Below are 19918 nucleotides of genomic sequence, written 5' to 3' on the forward strand. Positions count from 1 at the left end.
GCTCATTTGCAAAGCCCCTAAAATACCAGTACGGTGAAAGAACTTAAAAAGTGACACCATTTTGGTGACACTACTTAAGGGGTATATTGAGCATTTTGACCCCACAGCTGTTTTACATATTTCATTAACATTGGGATATGAAAATGAAAATTTACTTTTTTCCAGATATAACATTGCTTTATTCACTTTCACAAGGGGTTAAAGAGGTTTCCACATCTCACAGTTTCAGCAGCTGTGCCTGCTGTCTCTTCTTATTTCCTGTATTATTTATCAAACAATTAATGCCACCTTGCCCCCAAGCTTGCTGAAAAGGACTCTATAAAGTATCACAAAACCTATTATGATTTTACTAGAAATCTAATATAAATGAAGATCAGATAATATGCATATGCTTCTAGAGAACAACTCAATGTTATCAGTGTGTTTACATAGAGAGATAACAGGCAAGCCTTTATCAGCAAACTGCAATTAGTTGAAGGGCAGAGCTGTAGGTAACAGTGAGAGCAGTGAGTGATGTCACTTGTCCTGCTCATTACACAGGTGCAGCACTATGGAAACACGATGTAAGCAATGGGAGATCTAATTTCACATAGCAGTAAAAGCAACATTGCTAAAGCAATATATTTAATAAAACTCTTAAATTTACATAAACTAGCAGTATAGATAGGATCTTTTAGATGGGAAGATTCCTTTAAGTAGAAAATGCACTACACATTTTGTAAAATTTCTCCTGAACATGGCAGTACCCCATTTGTGGTCTTAAACTGTTGTATGGGTACATGCTGGGGCATGTACCCATATATATATATATATATATATATATATATATATATATATATATATATATATATATATATATATATATATACACACACACACACACATTATATTTGCATCTTCTGCTCTTAGTATATTATAATTTTATATATTTTTATATTCTTTATGTTTTTACTATCGCACTGCGCACCAGCACTTTTTGAGCACCTTTTTATTTGATTATATATAAATTATTTGTATATTGATGCATATGAATTCATACTAGATACTACACATACACATACTACACAGTATATTTTATATGTAGATTATATTGGATTATATTTTGATTAGAATTTAAAATTTAATTTAGAACATTGTTATATTTATTTCACTTATTTATTAATTTATATGTATTCTGCATATGGCATTTTTGCATGAAGTAGATTGTCACTCAGTATAGGAATAAGTATTTAGTTTTGCTTTTTTGACTTTACTTATGGAACTGTGGAAGTCTCTATATATAATATTAGGCTGTTATTGTAAGGGAATTGCAATAGGAGCAATTCCCCAGTAGCTGCTGGAAACCCTGGAGGAAGGGGCACAAGAGACAATGAGCCCTAAGCTGAAGCCCCCCACTGTCCCTTCCTGCTTGCCTACTCCTATCCTATGTAATAGGCGGCAACTTGGAGACGATCCCTTCCTATGTACGTGAAACACAAATTGCAGACAAGACAAACAACAACAAAGGGAGGCCAGCTAGCCAGGGTTCGGAAACAGTCGAGCAATACAATACAGTCAAAATCAATATCCAAAAGAGTAGTCAATAGTAGTGGACTCGCATGGCACAGTATGACACCATAAGCATGGAGTCTTTTATCATGTGGACATTGTTTGTGGGAGGTAAGATATACATGTTTATACCATAAGAAATTAAATTATAGTATTCCAGTATCCGGGCCATCTATATATAAGACACACAGCCAACCTTAGGCTCACCCTCTGACAAAGCCATCTCAGGCGTGGTATGTAACTTGATATCGGCTATAGTGGGTACTCTATTAGGGTATATTTGTAGGGAGTCTTCATAGTATTTGATTTTTAAGTAATTAGGCATACTTCTTTACATGGTATATCGTTATTGGTTATGTGTTCCTAGCTATTATGAGATACTTGTCTACAACATAGGATTGTTCATCTACAATATGATTGTTTTGTACTGAATTTCATGTAGCTGAATGCCTTATATTACTATTTCAGACATTTATCTCTTTAGCCCATACCTGTAAAGCCATGGTTTGTTCCTTGATATAGAACAAGAAACACATCATTACTGCTTTGCTGTTCAGAGTTTCAGAGTGTCTAGCTGTCATAGTTTCCTTCATCTCCTCCTGCTTTCTCAAACTCAACATGGAGAAAACTGAGGTCATCATTCTTTTACCACCTTGCACAGCCCCCGTACCTGACCCATCTGTCAAATTTATCACACTTAGTTCAGTTCCACAAGTCTGTTACCTGGGGGTAACCTTTAATTTTACCCTATCTTTCGAGTGTTATATCTAAGTCCTCAGCACTTCCTACCATTTCCAACTCAAGAAAATCCATCAAATCCGCTTCTTCCTCACCCATGCAACAACAAAAATGTTAGTCCATGCCCTTATAATCTCTCGCTTAGACTTCTTGGTCTCCCAGCAAATGTTTTCATCACCCTAAACTCTGCCACTGTGAGAATTGTACTTGTTTTGTGTATTTTCTGTATTGTATTTAAACACCAAATGTACAGCACCATGGAAATAATGGTGCTCTGGCTGGTCTTACACGACCGTAATGCTTTTACGGTCCGCATGTTGCTGATACACTCCGCAGATGCCCGTAAACTGCCGCACTTGCCCATAGAGTTCTATGGGCGAGTCTGTGCATTGCCGTGAATTGCGGCAATTACGGACATGCTCTAAAAAGCGCGGACCTCGGTTGCGGCCCGGCACACCACGGATACAATATTTCCGGTGGTGTAAGAGGCCGCATTGAGTATAATGTGTCCGAAAATGGTCCGCAATTTAAAACCCTCAATTGTGGACCATTTGCGGTCTTAAACTATGGTCGTGTAAGACCAGCCTAAAAGTAAATAATGATACTATTCTACATGTGGCTGATCTACTGCATTTCTTCCATGTAAACTGTGGAAAGAAGTAGCATGCTACTTACTCTCGCACACTGTTTTTCCATAACATGGACATGAATGTGCAAAAGCATTTTCCATAGCTGTTAATATGGTTGAGAAAGCAGTGGCAGATATACAAAAGCCTACACATAAGTTAAAACTCATTTTTTATTTCTTTGTTGGGTCAGCATGACTTTTTCACTAAAATCTAAAAGTGTAAATGGAACACAAATCTACCCATTCTTTTTCACTAGAGTACTGAATGTACTTGAATGTACTGTTTGTTTGTTTTTTCTTTGTTGCTTTGATATCATCCTGAGGATCCAGCAAAATGCTATAATTAAAACATCATTTAAATTTAAAATATACATCACTATAAGATAAAAATACACTTTTGAAATGATCATACAACACAACAGGTACAAGTGCAAATATCTGGAATTTTGTAAACATACATATTATAATAACCCATCTAGGTTCTTATGGACTGTTTGGTCATTCTTTCCATTATTTGGCTCATCTAGTGGTTTATAATTATTTTGGTATTCTTGAAGGATTTTAACAACATCATGATGTCCAAAGTGCATAGCTTCATCCATAGGAGTGTTATTCCATCTGAAAAAAAAATATTAAGCAAGGTTAATGTTAAGTCCTCTACATCTAGTCTGCTAGAGAAATGCATTATTTTATCAATAACTAAAACATTTGCTTAACATCTATATCTAGCTTTCTGAAAGTATCCTTAAACTGATATTCATATATTCTAAAGTGAGGGTATATTATTAGGATCATTACTTTATGATCCTGGAAATACAACCTTGCACGCGCTGTGTAGTGAACCTTTGGGTCCCCACTGTGTACTTGATGTACAGAAGGGGAAACAGCAATAAAGCATTTAATTCTTTGGCTCAGCAGGGCTCACAGGGGATGTGGACAACCACAAAAATAAACTCATGACTGATAGTATGTCATCTAAGAGCAACCACTTCATCCAAAAATAGTAGTCTATATTCCTCTTGTGTCTTCTTTTGTTTATGACTCAATTAATTTGTATTGTTTATTCCTTGATGGCTCAGTCTGAAATCTATGTCATGTTGAAATAGTCAAGTATAATGCTCTAACAATGCAAACACAGTCTGCATGAAACTTTTAGTCTTTTAAAGGGTGTCAAAATCTTGTGTATTTTGCTAATCTACCATCAATGGCCGCTGTTTCTCTCACTCTGAAGTATTGTTGCACTTCCACTCCTCCCCACTAGAAGCTGCTGTGTTCATCCTAGGAATTTTTTTTGCACCATGTTATGCCAATCTCTATATGGGATTGTTTGAAGAGACCTATGTCTACTACTCTGACCACTACCATACACACATCGCCCTATTTAGGCGACATATCGATGATCTCATCTTCATCTGTTCATTTCTATACTAGATAATAATAATATGGGCCTTTCATTCATACAACAATTTTCTGCCACTGCTATTGAGTTTTTAGACTTACTTATCTCCATTACTCCTGATGGCACCTTATCTACAGCTACCCACTTTAAAAAGCTGAACGTTAATAGTTATTTAAAATTTAATAGTGCCCATTACGGACCGTGGCTCCATAATATACCATATAGCCAATTCAAGCGGGTATGTAAAAACTGCGACAGTGATGCCACGTTCCATAAACAAGCAGTTACTCTTAAAAACAGATTCAAAGAAAAAAAATATCCGAAGAGTCTAGTTGATAATGTATAAATGTATACCGTAGGGAATCACAGCTAAGCCAGTCCGCCTGCTTAATAGATAACAAGATTACCACCCCATCAGCGAGCAACACACATCCCATAACACGCAATCATTTTATGATAACATTCAATTCAGATCACAAGCATATCAGAGCAGTGTTATCCAAACACTGGAACATTCTACTTAGTCATCCACTCCTTAGCCAGATCCTTCCTACCTGCCCAATGGTCACCTTCAGAAGATCAACCACCTTGCAAAATATCCTCACACCAAGTAGGCTCCATACTCCACAGCCCTCCTCCACTACTACTTCTCCCGCAGCACCTGGGGTGTTTAAATGTGAACATACCCGGTGCTTGTTTTGTAAGAACATTAGACATAGAGCAACAGCATTTATGTCTAACAGTACTCACAAAAGATTCCAGATATAATGGATGCTTAACTGTACTACAAACTATGTAATATATCTACTAGAATGCCCATGCAAACTACAATACATTGGGCGCACTATCCAACCGTTTCACTCTAGGGTAAATGGTAAATGGTCATAGAGCCAATGTTAATAAAGGGTATCAGAAGCACACTGTATCGGCCCACTACAGTGTCAAAGATAGTTGCAATTTAAATGGCACGAAAATTATGCCTATAGAACATGTCCTCTACTCCATCCCAGAACACTTTCTCTGCCTCAGACAGACGGAATACTATTGGATTTATCTTTTAACCCCTTGGCGACCCATGAGGTAATAGTACCTCATGGATGTCTGGTGCTTAAGGACCAATGAGGTACTATTACCTCATGGACATAAACAGTCTCCGTGTCTAAAGACAAGGAAACTTTAAGAAGGTTACTGCTGTCCATGACAGCAGACAACATTCTTTATATGAATCGGGAGGTTTAACCCCCTCCCTGCCATGTAGATCGCTGCAATTGACCGATCAATTCAGATCGTTCAATTTCAGCTTGCTGGCAAAGATCGGCGCAGATCATTGGATCTGTGCCGACAGGTTAATGTAAAAGTGATAGAGATTGGTGCTGTGCATAGCACCAATTGCTGTCGAGTGTTTGGGGGGGGTGTACAGTTGTGCCACCCCCCAGATGTCGCGATTGGTTGACTTGCATCTGTCACAGCAAATCAACCAATCGCAGGCTTGTAGGGCAGGGTAAATGCTAGGTCACTGCTTTGCTCACGTCAGTTCCCCCGGGAATTTGAGCAGAGCAGACCTCCTGTGAGCCGTCTCTCTGTGCGATTGTCTGTTACCTGCGTTACCACTGCGATTCTTGCATCTGTCACCAGCAGATTCTTGCATCAGACCTCCAGCCGTCCTTCACGTGTGCCAGACGTGTTTATCCATCCCAAATCTCCCAGATCTCTGCCCCGTCTCATCCCATCACCTCCCTCCCTCCCTCCCCTCCCCCCTCCCTGCCCTCACCACCCTTTCCTGACCAAATTGAACATCTGGCACTGCACCTTTACATCTGTGCAGATCATCCCCCCTCCTTGCTAGCTACTGGTGAATTTCACCTTACCAGCAGATTTTTTTTTAGGGGGGAAAGCCCTTTTTGGCTATTCTCAGTTTTTTTCTAGTTAGTGGAAAAAATATAGATACATCTCTGTCTATATTTTTTTCTGTTCAATTTTAGTTAGAAGAAAGGAACTTTTTTTTACACTGCGCACTGATCAGTAACAAATTAACGTTACTAATCAGATCTATACTTTTTGTCGCAGTTTTTTTCTAGTTAGTGGAAAAAATATAGATACATCTCTGTCTATATTTTTTTCTGTTCAATTTTAGTTAGAAGAAAGGAACTTTTTTTTTTACACTGTGCACTGATCAGTAACAAATTAACGTTACTAATCAGATCTATACTTTTTGGCGAAGTTTTTTTCTAGTTAGTGGAAAAAATATAGATACATCTCTGTCTATATTTTTTTCTGTTCAATTTTAGTTAGAAGAAAGGAACTTTTTTTTTACAGTGCGCACTGATCAGTAACAAATTAACGTTACTAATCAGATCTATACTTTTTGGCGCAGTTTTTTTCTAGTTAGTGGAAAAAATATAGATACATCTCTGTCTATATTTTTTCTGTTCAATTTTAGTTAGAAGAAAGGAACTTTTTTTTTTACGCTGTGCACTGATCAGTAACAAGTAAACGTTACTGATCCCATCTGTACTTTTTGGCACAGGTTTTTTTTTCCTCTAATAGTAGTTAGAATATCTGTATTCTAAATTTTAGCTAGAAGAGAAGGGTTTCTTTCTTTTCTTTTTTACATAAAATACACGTGTTAAAGCACAACACACACACCACACTTTGATTTTCAATAAAGTTTCAAGAAATAAAGTTACTCAAGTAAAACACCACACACACACAAAAATGTCCCAACAGTCCCAATCATCCCAAAGAAGGTTTTCAGTAGAAGAGGCGTACGCCATACTGGCCTCTGACACTGATACCGCTAGTGAGGGAGAAGAGGAAAATGCCCCATTCCTTTATTTTTCCTCTTCTTCCTCCTCCTCCTCCTCCTCATCCAGTGATGAGCAACCCCAAAGGAGGCGCCCCAGAACAATTGCTGATTTAGTTGCCACACCTGTAGAGCCCATGTGGACGCCAGCCCCAGAAAATTTAGAACCTCAGCTTCCTGACTTTGTAGCCCGGTCAGGAATACAAATTGAGACTGAGGGCTTCAGAGAAATTGACTTTTTCAAAATCTTTTTCTCTGATGAGTTTGTAGAATTGATGGTGGCTCACACTAATTTATACGCCCAACAATTCATAGAACGAAACGCCACCTCTTCCTATGCCAGGCCCCAGAACTGGACCCCAGTAAATGCAGCAGAAATGAAGATTTTCTGGGGTCTTATTCTGCATATGGGCATAGTGAAAAAACCTAAAATTCGTCAGTATTGGAGTACAGATGTATTGTACAACACTCCAATCCATCGAATGGCTATGTCCAGGAAGCGGTTTGAAAGCATCCTAAAATTCCTTCATTACAATGATAATTCCCAGTGCCCGCCCCAAGATGCTCCAAATTTTGACCGCTTATACAAAGTTAGGCCAGTCATTAACCACTTTAGCACCAAATTTGCAGAGTCCTACATCCCTGATCAGAACATTGCAATTGATGAGTCTCTGATCAGTTTCAAAGGGAGGCTAAAATTCCGCCAATACTTGCCCAGTAAGCGGGCACGGTATGGCATTAAAATGTACAAGCTGTGTGAGAGCAGCTCAGGATACACTTATAAATTTAGGGTGTATGAAGGAAGGGACACAAGGATTGAGCCCCCAGACTGCCCCCCAATCCTAGGAGTTAGTGGGAAAATAGTGTGGGATTTGCTGCACCCACTGCTGGACAAGGGTTATCACCTTTATGTGGATAACTTTTACACCAGCATCCCACTCTTTAGGTCCCTGAGTTCCAGAGGAACTGCAGCTTGTGGGACTGTGCGCAGAAATCAAAGAGGCCTCCCTAGGGCACATATTGCGCAGCCCCTCAGAAAGGGTGAGAGTAGTGCCGTCTGCAATGAAAATATGCTGCTGGTCAAGTATAAGGACAAGAGGGATGTCCTTGTACTGACCACAATTCATGGCAGCGGCAGCACCTCTGTCCCTGTGCGTGGCACCAGTACCACTGTCTCCAAGCCAGACTGCATCCTGGCATACAATAGGTACATGGGAGGGGTTGATCTATCTGATCAAGTCCTAAAGCCCTACAGTGCCATGAGAAAAACAAGTAAGTGGTACAAAAAGCTGGCCGTGCACATGGTTCAGATGGCATTGTATAACGCTTACGTGCTATCACGATGTGCAGGCCACACAGGAACTTTCCTTGAGTTTCAGGAGACAATTATCAAGATCCTGATATTTGGGGACCTAGAAGTGCCAGGCCCCAGTACTTCTGAAACTCAAGGTTCCCGTATAGTACCAGGGCAACATTTTCCCGGTGAAATCCCCCAAACTGCAAAGAAAGGGAAAAGCCAAAAAAGATGCAGAGTGTGTTACAAAAGAGGAATAAGTAAATACACCACGTATCAGTGTGACACCTGCCCTGATAAACCTGGCCTGTGCATAAAGGAGTGCTTTAGATTATTCCACACTTCCATGGAATATTAATTTTAGAATTTATTTTCCATGGAATATCGCCTCCTTATACCATCACGTACTCTGCAAAGATTTACTTTCATCCGGTTATGCAATAATTTCTGGAAACTAAATTATTGTCATACGAGTTGCATCCAAATGTTTGCTATGCATCTTGGTAATTTTTTAAGGGGTGTAATTTAACACTGAAGTCACTGAACTCAAGGGGTCTAGTTTCCAAAATGGGGTCACATTTTGGGGGGCTTTCACTTTTTTGGCACTTCAAGGCCTCTGCAAATGTGACATGGTAGCTAAAATCAATTACAGCCAAATTTACCCTCCAACTATTGTTCTCTCCCACTGTGTGACCATACATCACTTTACGTCCACATGTGGGGCATTTCTGTAGTTGGGAGAAAATGCTTGACAATTTGTGGAGTGCATTTTCTCTTTTAACCCCTTGTGGAAATGCAAAATTTGGGGTTAAAGCAACATTTTATTGTAAAAAAGGAAATTTTCCATTTTCACATCCCAATAGTTAATTATTTTTTGCAACTCCTATAGGGTCCAAGTGTTAACTATGCCGCTTAATAATTTTCCTGAGGGGTCTAGTTTCCAAAATGGGGTCACATTTTTGGGGGTTTTCACTGTTTTGCCACTTCAAGGCCTCTGCAAATGTGACATGGTAGCTAAAATCAATTACAGCCAAATTTACCCTCCAACTATTGTTCTCTCCCACTGTGTGACCATACATCACTTTACGTCCACATGTGGGGCATTTCTGTAGTTGGGAGAAAATGCTTGACAATTTGTGGGGTGCATTTTCTCTTTTAACCCCTTGTGGAAATGCAAAATTTGGGGTTAAAGCAACATTTTAGAGCAAAAAATGTTACTTTTCCTTTTGTTGGGCCAATTCTGCTACACTCCTGTAGGGTCAAAGGGCTCACTATACCCCTTGATAAATTCCTTGAGGGGTCTAGTTTCCAAAATGGGGTGACATTTTGGGGGTTTCCACTGTTTTGGCACCTTGGGGGCTCTGCAAACGGGACATGGTGCCTGAAAAGGATTGTAGCAAAATCTGGCCTACAAAATCAAATTAGCACTCCATCCGCTCTGAGAGCGACCGTGTGCCCGTACATTAGGGTACCAGCACATATGGGGTATTGTCGTGTTCGGGAGAAACTGTGGAACAAAATGTGGGGTGCAATTTTTCCTTTAACCCCTTGTGAAGATGAAAAATTTGGGGCTACAGTGACATTTTATTATAAAAAAAGTAATTTTTCATTTTCACTTCTCAATGGTAAAAAAATCTGTGAAACACCTGTAGGGTCCAAGTGCTCACTATTCCCCTTGATAAATTCCTTGAGGGGTCTAGTTTCCAAAATGGGGTCATTTGTGGGGGGTTTCCACTGTTCTGGCACTTCATGGGCTCTCCAAATGCAACATGGTGCCTGAAACACATTCCAGCTAAATTTGCCCTCCAAAATCCCAATAGCGCTCCTTCCGCTCTGGACCTTACAGCGTGCCCATAGATCATTTTACATCCACATATGGGGCATTTCTGTAGTTGGGAGAAAATGCTTGACAATTTGTGGGGTGCATTTTCTCTTTTAACCCCTTGTGGAAATGCAAAATTTGGGGTTAAAGCAACATTTTAGAGCAAAAAATGTTACTTTTCCTTTTGTTGGGCCAATTCTGCTACACTCCTGTAGGGTCAAAGGGCTCACTATACCCCTTGATAAATTCCTTGAGGGGTCTAGTTTCCAAAATGGGGTGACATTTTGGGGGTTTCCACTGTTTTGGCACCTTGGGGGCTCTGCAAACGGGACATGGTGCCTGAAAAGGATTGTAGCAAAATCTGGCCTACAAAATCAAATTAGCGCTCCATCCGCTCTGAGAGCGACCGTGTGCCCGTACATTAGGGTACCAGCACATATGGGGTATTGTCGTGTTCGGGAGAAACTGTGGAACAAAATGTGGGGTGCAATTTTTCCTTTAACCCCTTGTGAAGATGAAAAATTTGGGGCTACAGTGACATTTTATTATAAAAAAAAGTAATTTTTCATTTTCACATCTCAATGGTAAAAAAATCTGTGAAACACCTGTAGGGTCCAAGTGCTCACTATACCCCTTGATAAATTCCTTGAGGGGTCTAGTTTCCAAAATGGGGTCATTTGTGGGGGGTTTCCACTGTTCTGGCACTTCATGGGCTCTCCAAATGCAACATGGTGCCTGAAACACATTCCAGCTAAATTTGCCCTCCAAAATCCCAATAGCGCTCCTTCCGCTCTGGACCTCACAGCGTGCCCATAGATCATTTTACATCCACATATGGGGCATTTCTGTAGTTGGGAGAAAATGCTTGACAATTTGTGGGGTGCATTTTCTCTTTTAACCCCTTGTGGAAATGCAAAATTTGGGGTTAAAGCAACATTTTAGAGCAAAAAATGTTACTTTTCCTTTTGTTGGGCCAATTCTGCTACACTCCTGTAGGGTCAAAGGGCTCACTATACCCCTTGATAAATTCCTTGAGGGGTCTAGTTTCCAAAATGGGGTGACATTTTGGGGGTTTCCACTGTTTTGGCACCTTGGGGGCTCTGCAAACGGGACATGGTGCCTGAAAAGGATTGTAGCAAAATCTGGCCTACAAAATCAAATTAGCGCTCCATCCGCTCTGAGAGCGACCGTGTGCCCGTACATTAGGGTACCAGCACATATGGGGTATTGTCGTGTTCGGGAGAAATTGTGTAACAATATGTGCAGTGCAGTTTCTCCTTTAACCCTTAGTAAATGTGTAAATTCTAGGGCTAAATGAATTTATTAATGACAGAAATTGAAAAATGTAAATTTGACCTCCATTTTGTTGTAATTGCTGTGAAATGCTGAAAGGGTTAAGAAACTTTCTAACTGCTGTTTTGGATTCTTTCAGGAGTGCAGTTTTTAGAATGGGGTGACTTTCAGGGGGTTTTATTAGAGAGGCCTTTCAAGTTCCCTTCAGAACTGAACTGGTCCCTTGAAAAATGTGTTTTGAAAATTTTCTTGAAAATTTGGAAAATTACTGCTTGACTTGTAAGCCATATAATATCTGAAAAAAATGAAAGAGTGATTAAAATTTGATTGCTACATAAATCAGAGACATGGTTAATTATATTTATGAAAAAATTTGGGTAGTATGACTTTCTATTTGAAAGGCTTGCAATTTCAAAGTTTGAAAAATGCATTTTTTTCAAAATTTTCACCAAATTTCCTATTTTTTCATAATTAAAGACAAAACATATCGACGAAAATTTACTACTGACATGAAGTACAATGTGTCACGAAAAAACAATCTCAGAATCACTTGTGTAAGTTAAAGCGTCTCAAAGTTATTGCCATTTAAAGTGACACATGTCCGTTTTGAAAAAAGAGGCCTGGTCCTCAAGTCACTTTTGAGCTGTGTCTCCCCACACGGCTTGAACGATGTGGTTGAATCATCCTTTTAAATTCACAACCACATATTATCATCTATATTGCTTTCTTTTTCCCCCCTATTCCCATTAAACCCCTGTAGGAGCTGTACACAATCTCTGTTCATGATTCCACCTATACACCTTCCGATACCACTGGCTTTTATATCTTGTGTCATTTCATGTTATTTGCTAATTATGAATGGAAAATTACAATGAATTGCAGTCATTGTAATTTTCCAGTCATCAACTATTAGAGTACAATTGAAAGGTTTTTGAACAAACTGCCTATGATAACAGTATCTTTTAATGAAAAAAATAAACACAAAATGCACTCAAAATGCATGTTCTAAATTATTATGCACAGCAGAGTTTTCAACCTTTTTATTTTTATAAAGAACAAAAAAATGGTCATTTATGAAATTATAAGCATTAGCAGGTTATTACAAACTGAAATCAAACAGTTTTCAAGTCAAAACTTTATTCTAGGTGATGTTACATTTGCACATAGGACCCCTTGTTCGAAAGGAGCTTCTGAACTCTCTTGTCCATTGAATTTGTCAGGTTTTGGATGGTTTCTGCTTCAATTGATTTGCATGAGGACTGAATACCCTCCCAGAGCTGTTGCTTAGATGTGAACTGCCTCCCGCCATCATAGACACTCCTTTTGATGATGCTCCAGAGGTTCTCAATGGGGTTGAGGTCAGGGGAGCATGGGGGCCACACCATAAGTTTGTCCTCTTTTATGCCCATAGCAGCCAAAGATACAGGTGTGTTATTTGCAGCATGAGACGGTGCATTATCATGCATGAAAATGATCTTGCTGCGGAATGCACGGTTCTTCTTGAACCATGGCAGGAAGTGCTGTTTGAGAAACTCTACATACATTATGGAGTTCATCTGGACCCCTTCAGGGACTCTAAAGGGGCCGACAATCTCACTTCCCATGATTCCAGCCCAAAACATTACTCCACCTGCTCCTTTTTGGTGCCGTAGCCGTATTTGCATGGGGTGTCCATCAACCAGCCATCCTCCACTTCATCCATCTGGACCATCGAGTGTTGCACGGTACTCATCGGTGAACAAAACAGTTTTGAAGTCAGTCTTCATGTATTGTTTTGAAGCGAAAGAGGGACCGTCCTCCTTGTGGAAGATGAAAGGAAAACCGTGCTCGCCCAGGTACAGTGAAAAGACTTTATTTTGCACAACGCGTTTCGAGCATACTGCTCTTTCTCAAGTGCATATGATCAACCTTCCCAAGTTGAGGGTTAGTGCTTGTTATTTCAAGCCTGTCCCTGTTGCTTCCAATATTATACGTCACAGACTTGTTGTGTCACACACAACTCTTCCAGGTGAGCGGCCAATTTTTTGCTTACCTACCTTTCACCCATCATTTCTACACATTGGTCGGCTCAGTGCCCCTCTCTGTATTTCATGTATTGTTTGGCCCACTGGAGCCGTTTCTGCTTGTGTGCAGTGGATAGAGGAGGTCGACAGGGTGGCTTACGCACAGCTGCAAACTTCTGAAGGACCCTGCATCTTGTTGTTCGGGAGACGTTGGAGGCACCAGTAGCTTCAAAAACGTGTCTGCTGCTATGACAAGGCATTTTTTCAGTTGCTCTTTTAACCTGACGTAATTGTCTGTTGGAAAGAGTCCTCAATTTTCCCTTATCAGTGTGTTCTGTGAATCAGCTACATACTTCTTGATTGTGCTTTCCGTGGTGGGGATACAGTCCTATGAAAAAGTTTGGGCACCCCTATTAATCTTAATCATTTTTAGTTCTAAATATTTTGGTGTTTGCAACAGCCATTTCAGTTTGATATATCTAATAACTGATGGACACAGTAATATTTCAGGATTAAAATGAGGTTTATTGTACTAACAGAAAATGCGCAATATGCATTAAACCAAAATTTGACCGGTGCAAAAATATGGGCACCTCAACAGAAAAGTGACATTAATATTTAGTACATCCTCCTTTTGCAAAGATAACAGCCTCTAGTCGCTTCCTGTAGCTTTTAATCAGTTCCTGGATCCTGGATGAAGGTATTTTGGACCATTTCTTTCTACAAAACAATTCAAGTTCAGTTAAGTTTGATGGCCGCCGAACATGGACAGCCCGCTCTCAAATGATCTGAAAACAAGGATTGTTCAACATAGTTGTTCAGGGGAAGGATACAAAACGTTGTCTCAGAGATTTAACCTGTCAGTTTCCACTGTGAGGAACATAGTAAGGAAATGGAAGACCACAGGGACAGTTCTTGTTAAGCCCAGAAGTGGCAGGCCAAGAAAAATATCAGAAAGGCAGAGAAGAAGAACGGTGAGAACAGTCAAGGACAATCCACAGACCACCTCCAAAGAGCTGCAGCATCATCTTGCTGCAGATGGTGTCACTGTGCATCGGTCAACTATACAGCGCACTTTGCACAAGGAGAAGCTGTATGGGAGAGTGATGAGAAAGAAGCCGTTTCTGCACGTACGCCACAAATAGAGTTGCCTGAGGTATGAAAAAGCACATTTGGACAAGGCAGCTTCATTTTGGAAACAAAAATTGAGTTGTTTGGTTATAAAAAAAGGCGTTATGCATGGCGTCCAAAAAGAAACAGCATTCCAAGAAAAACACATGCTACCCACTGTAAAATTTGGTGGAGGTTCCATCATGCTTTGGGGCTGTGTGGCCAATGCCGGCATCGGGAATCTTGTTAAAGTTGAGGGTCGCATGGATTCCACTCAGTATCAGCAGATTCTTGAGAATAATGTTCAAGAATCAGTGACGAAGTTGAAGTTACGCCGGGGATGGATATTTCAGCAAGACAATGATCCAAAACACCGCTCCAAATCCTCAGGCATTCATGCAGAGGAACAATTACAATGTTCTGGAATGGCCATCCCAGTCCCCAGACCTGAATATCATTGAACATCTGTGGGATGATTTGAAGCGGGCTGTCCATGCTCGGCGACCATCTAACTTAACTGAACTTGAATTGTTTGTCCAAAATACCTTTATCCAGGATCCAGGAACTGATTAAAAGCTACAGGAAGCGACTAGAGGCTGTTATCTTTGCAAAAGGAGGATGTACTAAATATTAATGTCACTTTTCTGTTGAGGTGCCCATACTTTTGCACCGGTCAAATTTTGGTTTAATGCATATTGCGCATTTTCTGTTAGTACAATAAACCTCATTTCAATCCTGAAATATTACTGTGTCCATCAGTTATTAGATATATCAAACTGAAATGGCTGTTGCAAATACCAAAATATTTAGAACTAAAAATGATTAAGATTAATAGGGGTGCCCAAACTTTTTCATAGGACTGTATATACGCTTAATCCAGGGTTCAACAGTGTTCCCCCCCCCCCCCTAAACTAAGGGGTATAAACTGAAATTCTCAGCCCATATACACTATATACGCTTCATCCAGGTTGTCACGGTGTGTACCCACAAAAAAGCAGTGGGATATACATTCTAATTCTCAGACTACTAGCTTACGCTCATCCAGGCTTACGCACAGCTGCAAACCTCTGAAGGACCCTGCATCTTGTTGTTCAGGGGACGTTGGAAGCACCAGCAGCTTCAAAAACGTGTCTGCTGCTATGACAAGGCATTTTTGCAGTTGCTCTTTTAACCTGACGTAATTGTCTGTTGGAAAGATTCCTCAATTTTCCCTTATCAGCAACATGCTTCTTGATTGTGCGATGATCATGATGAAGTGTCTTGGCAATGTTGATTGTAGTCATTCCTTGACCTAAATACTCCACAATTTGTTGCTTCTCAGCAGCTGACACATCATTTTTCTTTCCCATTTTGGCAGAATGGGCTGCTTAATAATGTGGGACATCCTTCTTAAGTAGTCTTTCCTTTAATTGGACACACCTGCCAAACTAATTAGCACAGGTGTCTGCAATTTCTTTCAGTGATATAAAGAGCCCTGACACCCTGCGGGGTGCAACTTCTGATTGTGATTTTGTGCATCTTTATTATGTATTTAAACCATTATGTGTTTATACAGTACGTGTTTTCTGTATTATTGTTCTCCAGAGGGGGTGGCAGCAGTGGCGATTTTTTTTTTTGTTACTTTTTTTTCCCTAAACTAGCGCAGGAGAGGGGTTGTTTTCTTATTCTTATTCTTATGGTAGAGTTGGAAGGGACCTCAAGGGCCATCGGGTCCAACCCCCTGCGAGTGCAGGTTTTCCTAAATCATCCCAGCTATATGTTTATCCAGATTCCGCTTGAAGATTTCCATTGATGGAGCGCCCACCACCTCCCGTGGCAGCCTATTCCACTCTCTCACTACCCTCACTGTCAGAAAGTTTTTCCTAATGTCTAATCTGTATCTCTTTCCCTTTAGTTTCATCCCATTGCTTCTTGTACTTCCTTGTGCTAATGAGAATAGGGTAGATCCCTCTGCACTGTGACTACCTTTCAGTTTTCAGAGCGGTCCTTCTCCTGCGCTAGTTTGGTAAAAAAAAAAAAAGTAAAATAAAAGACGTCTTACTGTCGGGTGAAGAGGAGGTGGCGGCAGAGGCAACTGTGGGGCATAACAGAGCTTGAAGGGTTCACTGTGGCCTCTGCAACCTCTATTTTGCCCTACAGCGGCCCCCCTGCAACCTGTATTATGCCCCACAGCAGCCCCCCTGCAACCTCTATTATGCCCCACATAATATAACCTGCAGGGGCCGCTGTGGGGCATAATAATATATGGGGGTTGGGCACTTGGAGAAGTGAGGAGTCAAAGATATCTGTGTTGCAAACTCTATAGAGTCAAGTCACAGCTGAAAGAAGTGGTCATGGCAGTCCAAAGGGAAGAGACGGGAAATGTGGGAAGACGTCTCCTGTGAGTATTACTGCACAACATATTGCATTTATTGTAATGTTGCCGCTAGCACTCCCACCCCATCCCCCGCTGCTTGAGGCGGACAATCAAAAGATAAACACCCTCACCCCGGACTTAATACCGGGGGAAAAGGGGCATCTTCTGATCGCCTGCCTCAGGCAGCAGAGAGGCTGGGTTCACCACTGATTGTTCTTATAGTGGACTGAAGAAGACGCCGAATCGGCATCGAAACGCATAGCCAATTTTTTTTACTGTCATTTGGAACACAATAAAGATGACTTTTAGATTATCTTTGTGATTACAATTGGATGTTTTTGCTACAGTAGCGCTCTATCACTGTCCTGGTTTTTTCCCCCTAATAATACATCTTATTTATATAGCGCCAACATATTCCGCAGCACAGTACAATTTGTAGGGTTCAAATATAGACAAAAAGATACATTACAAAGAAATTATCATTTCACACAATGGGATTGAGGGCCCTGCTCGCTAGAGCTTACAATCTATGAAGTAAAGGGAGTGGCACAAAAGGTAGCAGGGGCAGCATTGGAGGTAGCATTGCTTATAGAGTGGTCAGACAATTTTGTAATAGAGGTTACACAGATATAAAACTTTATGAGCCATCACCAGTCATGTCCTTTAACACGTGGATGATGCCTGGACATATAAAGTTAGCCTGAAATGGCATCATATCATGTGGGGTAATGTTGGAGCATGAACAGAGGAGGGTTCATTTTAGGAATACTAATTTTGGTACGGAAGGGTTTACAGTAGGACTGTCTGAAAAGATGTGTCTTTAGTTTGTGCTGCTAGCTGTAGAAATTGGGAATCAATCTGATTGTCTGGGATAGAGCATTCCAGAGAAGTGGTGCAGCTCGGGAGAAGTCTTGTATGCGAGCGTGGGAGGTTCTGATAATAGAGGATGTAAGTCTTAGGTCATTGAGTGAACGGAGAGCACGGGTTGGGAGGTAGGCAGAGATGAGGGAGGAAATGTAGGGAGGTGCAGCATTATGGAGAGCCTTGTGGATGAGGGTGATAACTTTATATTTTATTCTATAATGAATAGGCAGCCAATCTAGCAACTGACACAGACCGGAGGCATCGCTGTAGCGTCTAGACTGATAGATGAACCTGGCCGCTGCATTGAGAATAGATTGTAGAGGGGAGAGTTTAGTAAGAGGAAGACCGATTAGTAAGGAGTTACAGTAGTCAAGGCGAGAGTGAATCAGAGAAACAATAAGTGTCTTTAATGTAGGGGAGGGGACTGACCCAGACCAGACGATGACAATGTCATCTATATAACGTAGCCACAACACTATGTGCTGGGCCCACATTTCATGATGTTGGCCAGAAACCATAGACTCCTCCCATCATCCTAAGTAAATGTTGGCATAGGTTGGAGCGGCGGGGTACCGCAATGGGGTGCCCCGCCGCTGATGATACACTCTGCCATTGAAAAGAAACACATTATGTGTAAGTACAAAATTGAGGAGATCTAGGATGAATCAATTGTGGTACCCAAACTGTGTAGTGGTCCTTCAGGTAGTGCTCTACAGCCCCACACCCCCGATCATGGGGTATGGAGCTGTAGAGCGCTTCCACATCCAAGGTGGACAGTGTCGCCAATTGACGGAGGACATCCAATGTGTCCCAGACATAGGAGGGAAGAACCAAAATGAAGGGGTGCAAAATAAGATCTAAATTATTGCTAACACCCTCCGTTAACCCCCCATGCCAAAGACAATGGGGCAGCCCTTGAGGGCTAGCCCTGTGCATCTTGGGGAGGCTATAGAAAGAGGGGACCCAGGGATGAACAGGGCACATATACTGGTACTCCCTTGTTGATATAAGGCCGTCTGTTCGAGCCTGGTCTAGGATGCCTTTGAGATTATCAGCAAAATTGGTGGTCGTGTCAGAGTTGTTAGGGTCATTCAAAATGCGGTCACACATAGAGATACAGTATAATTGCTGCGATCCATAATGACCACATTGCCGCCTTTGTCCGCAGCTTTGATGACTATGGAGTCATCAGTTTACCTAGGTGGTCCACAGAAGATCAGAACGGCCACCTTGTATTCAATATAGAAACCCCGTCTTATCGTTTTTTTGGAGCAGGTTGGGAGTACATGAGATAGGTACTGGAGTAGTTGAACACAAATGAGGGAGTACAGTTTGGTAACAATAGAACAGCATCCACGTGTATGGGGGTATTTACCCACAATCTCTACTAGTGTTTGTCTCCAGTTCCTTACTCCCTCCTCTTTTATCATTGCTCAATTTTTGTTTATGACAGTTCACCTGTACATGTGACGAATTGCTGACGGTCATACCTTAGCATCCAGACCCATTGCCCAGGTCTTATTTTAATTGTATTAATTAATAAAGGTTATATTTTATTCATATTTTTGTGTTGAGGGCACCCATTTTTGCATATAAATTTGGTATGGTATGTTTCATTGCACCCCCTGCCATTCTGCTCACAGGGTGCTCAACTTGACTTGGATTTTTTTTCCATCCAGATAGAAAGAATCTAAACAATTTACCATAACTCAATTGACTTTAAATATTCAATTACAGAGAAAAGCCCCAAAATAGTATGTATTTTCCATGCGGTAGTTAATAAAACTCACCTGTCTTTTGGGAAAGGGTTAACTTTACATGCCTCAAGAAGAAAACGTACAACTTCTACATGCCCTGAGTTTAAAATAGAATCATAAAAAAGAATTAAACAGAACATTTTGTACCTATGCTCCTATGTTTATAAACTAAACTTATGAAAACAGATACTGTGTTTAATCTACTTAATTTATATTAAATATAAATTATGCTGAAAATAACTTGCATCAAATTCTCAGAAATCTATGCAGGGAAGTAAAAGTACTTCACCAAGTGTAAAGTTT

General features: G+C 40.7%; 1 protein-coding gene across 1 annotated transcript in view; it reads right to left on the bottom strand.

Moving 5' to 3' along the window:
• Positions 1-879: 879 nt before the first annotated feature.
• Positions 880-19918, bottom strand: part of GLS (glutaminase) — a 267993-nt gene continuing 248954 nt past the window's right edge. The window contains exons 17-18 of the mRNA XM_075285137.1: positions 19649-19712; positions 880-3532 (exon numbers count right to left, since the gene is read on the bottom strand). Of these exons, the coding sequence (XP_075141238.1) occupies positions 3376-3532; positions 19649-19712 (221 nt within the window). The 3' untranslated portion in view covers positions 880-3375. The remainder of the gene's footprint in view (positions 3533-19648; positions 19713-19918) is intronic.

The sequence above is a fragment of the Leptodactylus fuscus genome, chromosome 8, assembly GCF_031893055.1.
Source record: "Leptodactylus fuscus isolate aLepFus1 chromosome 8, aLepFus1.hap2, whole genome shotgun sequence".
NCBI classification, from domain to species: Eukaryota; Metazoa; Chordata; class Amphibia; order Anura; family Leptodactylidae; genus Leptodactylus; species Leptodactylus fuscus.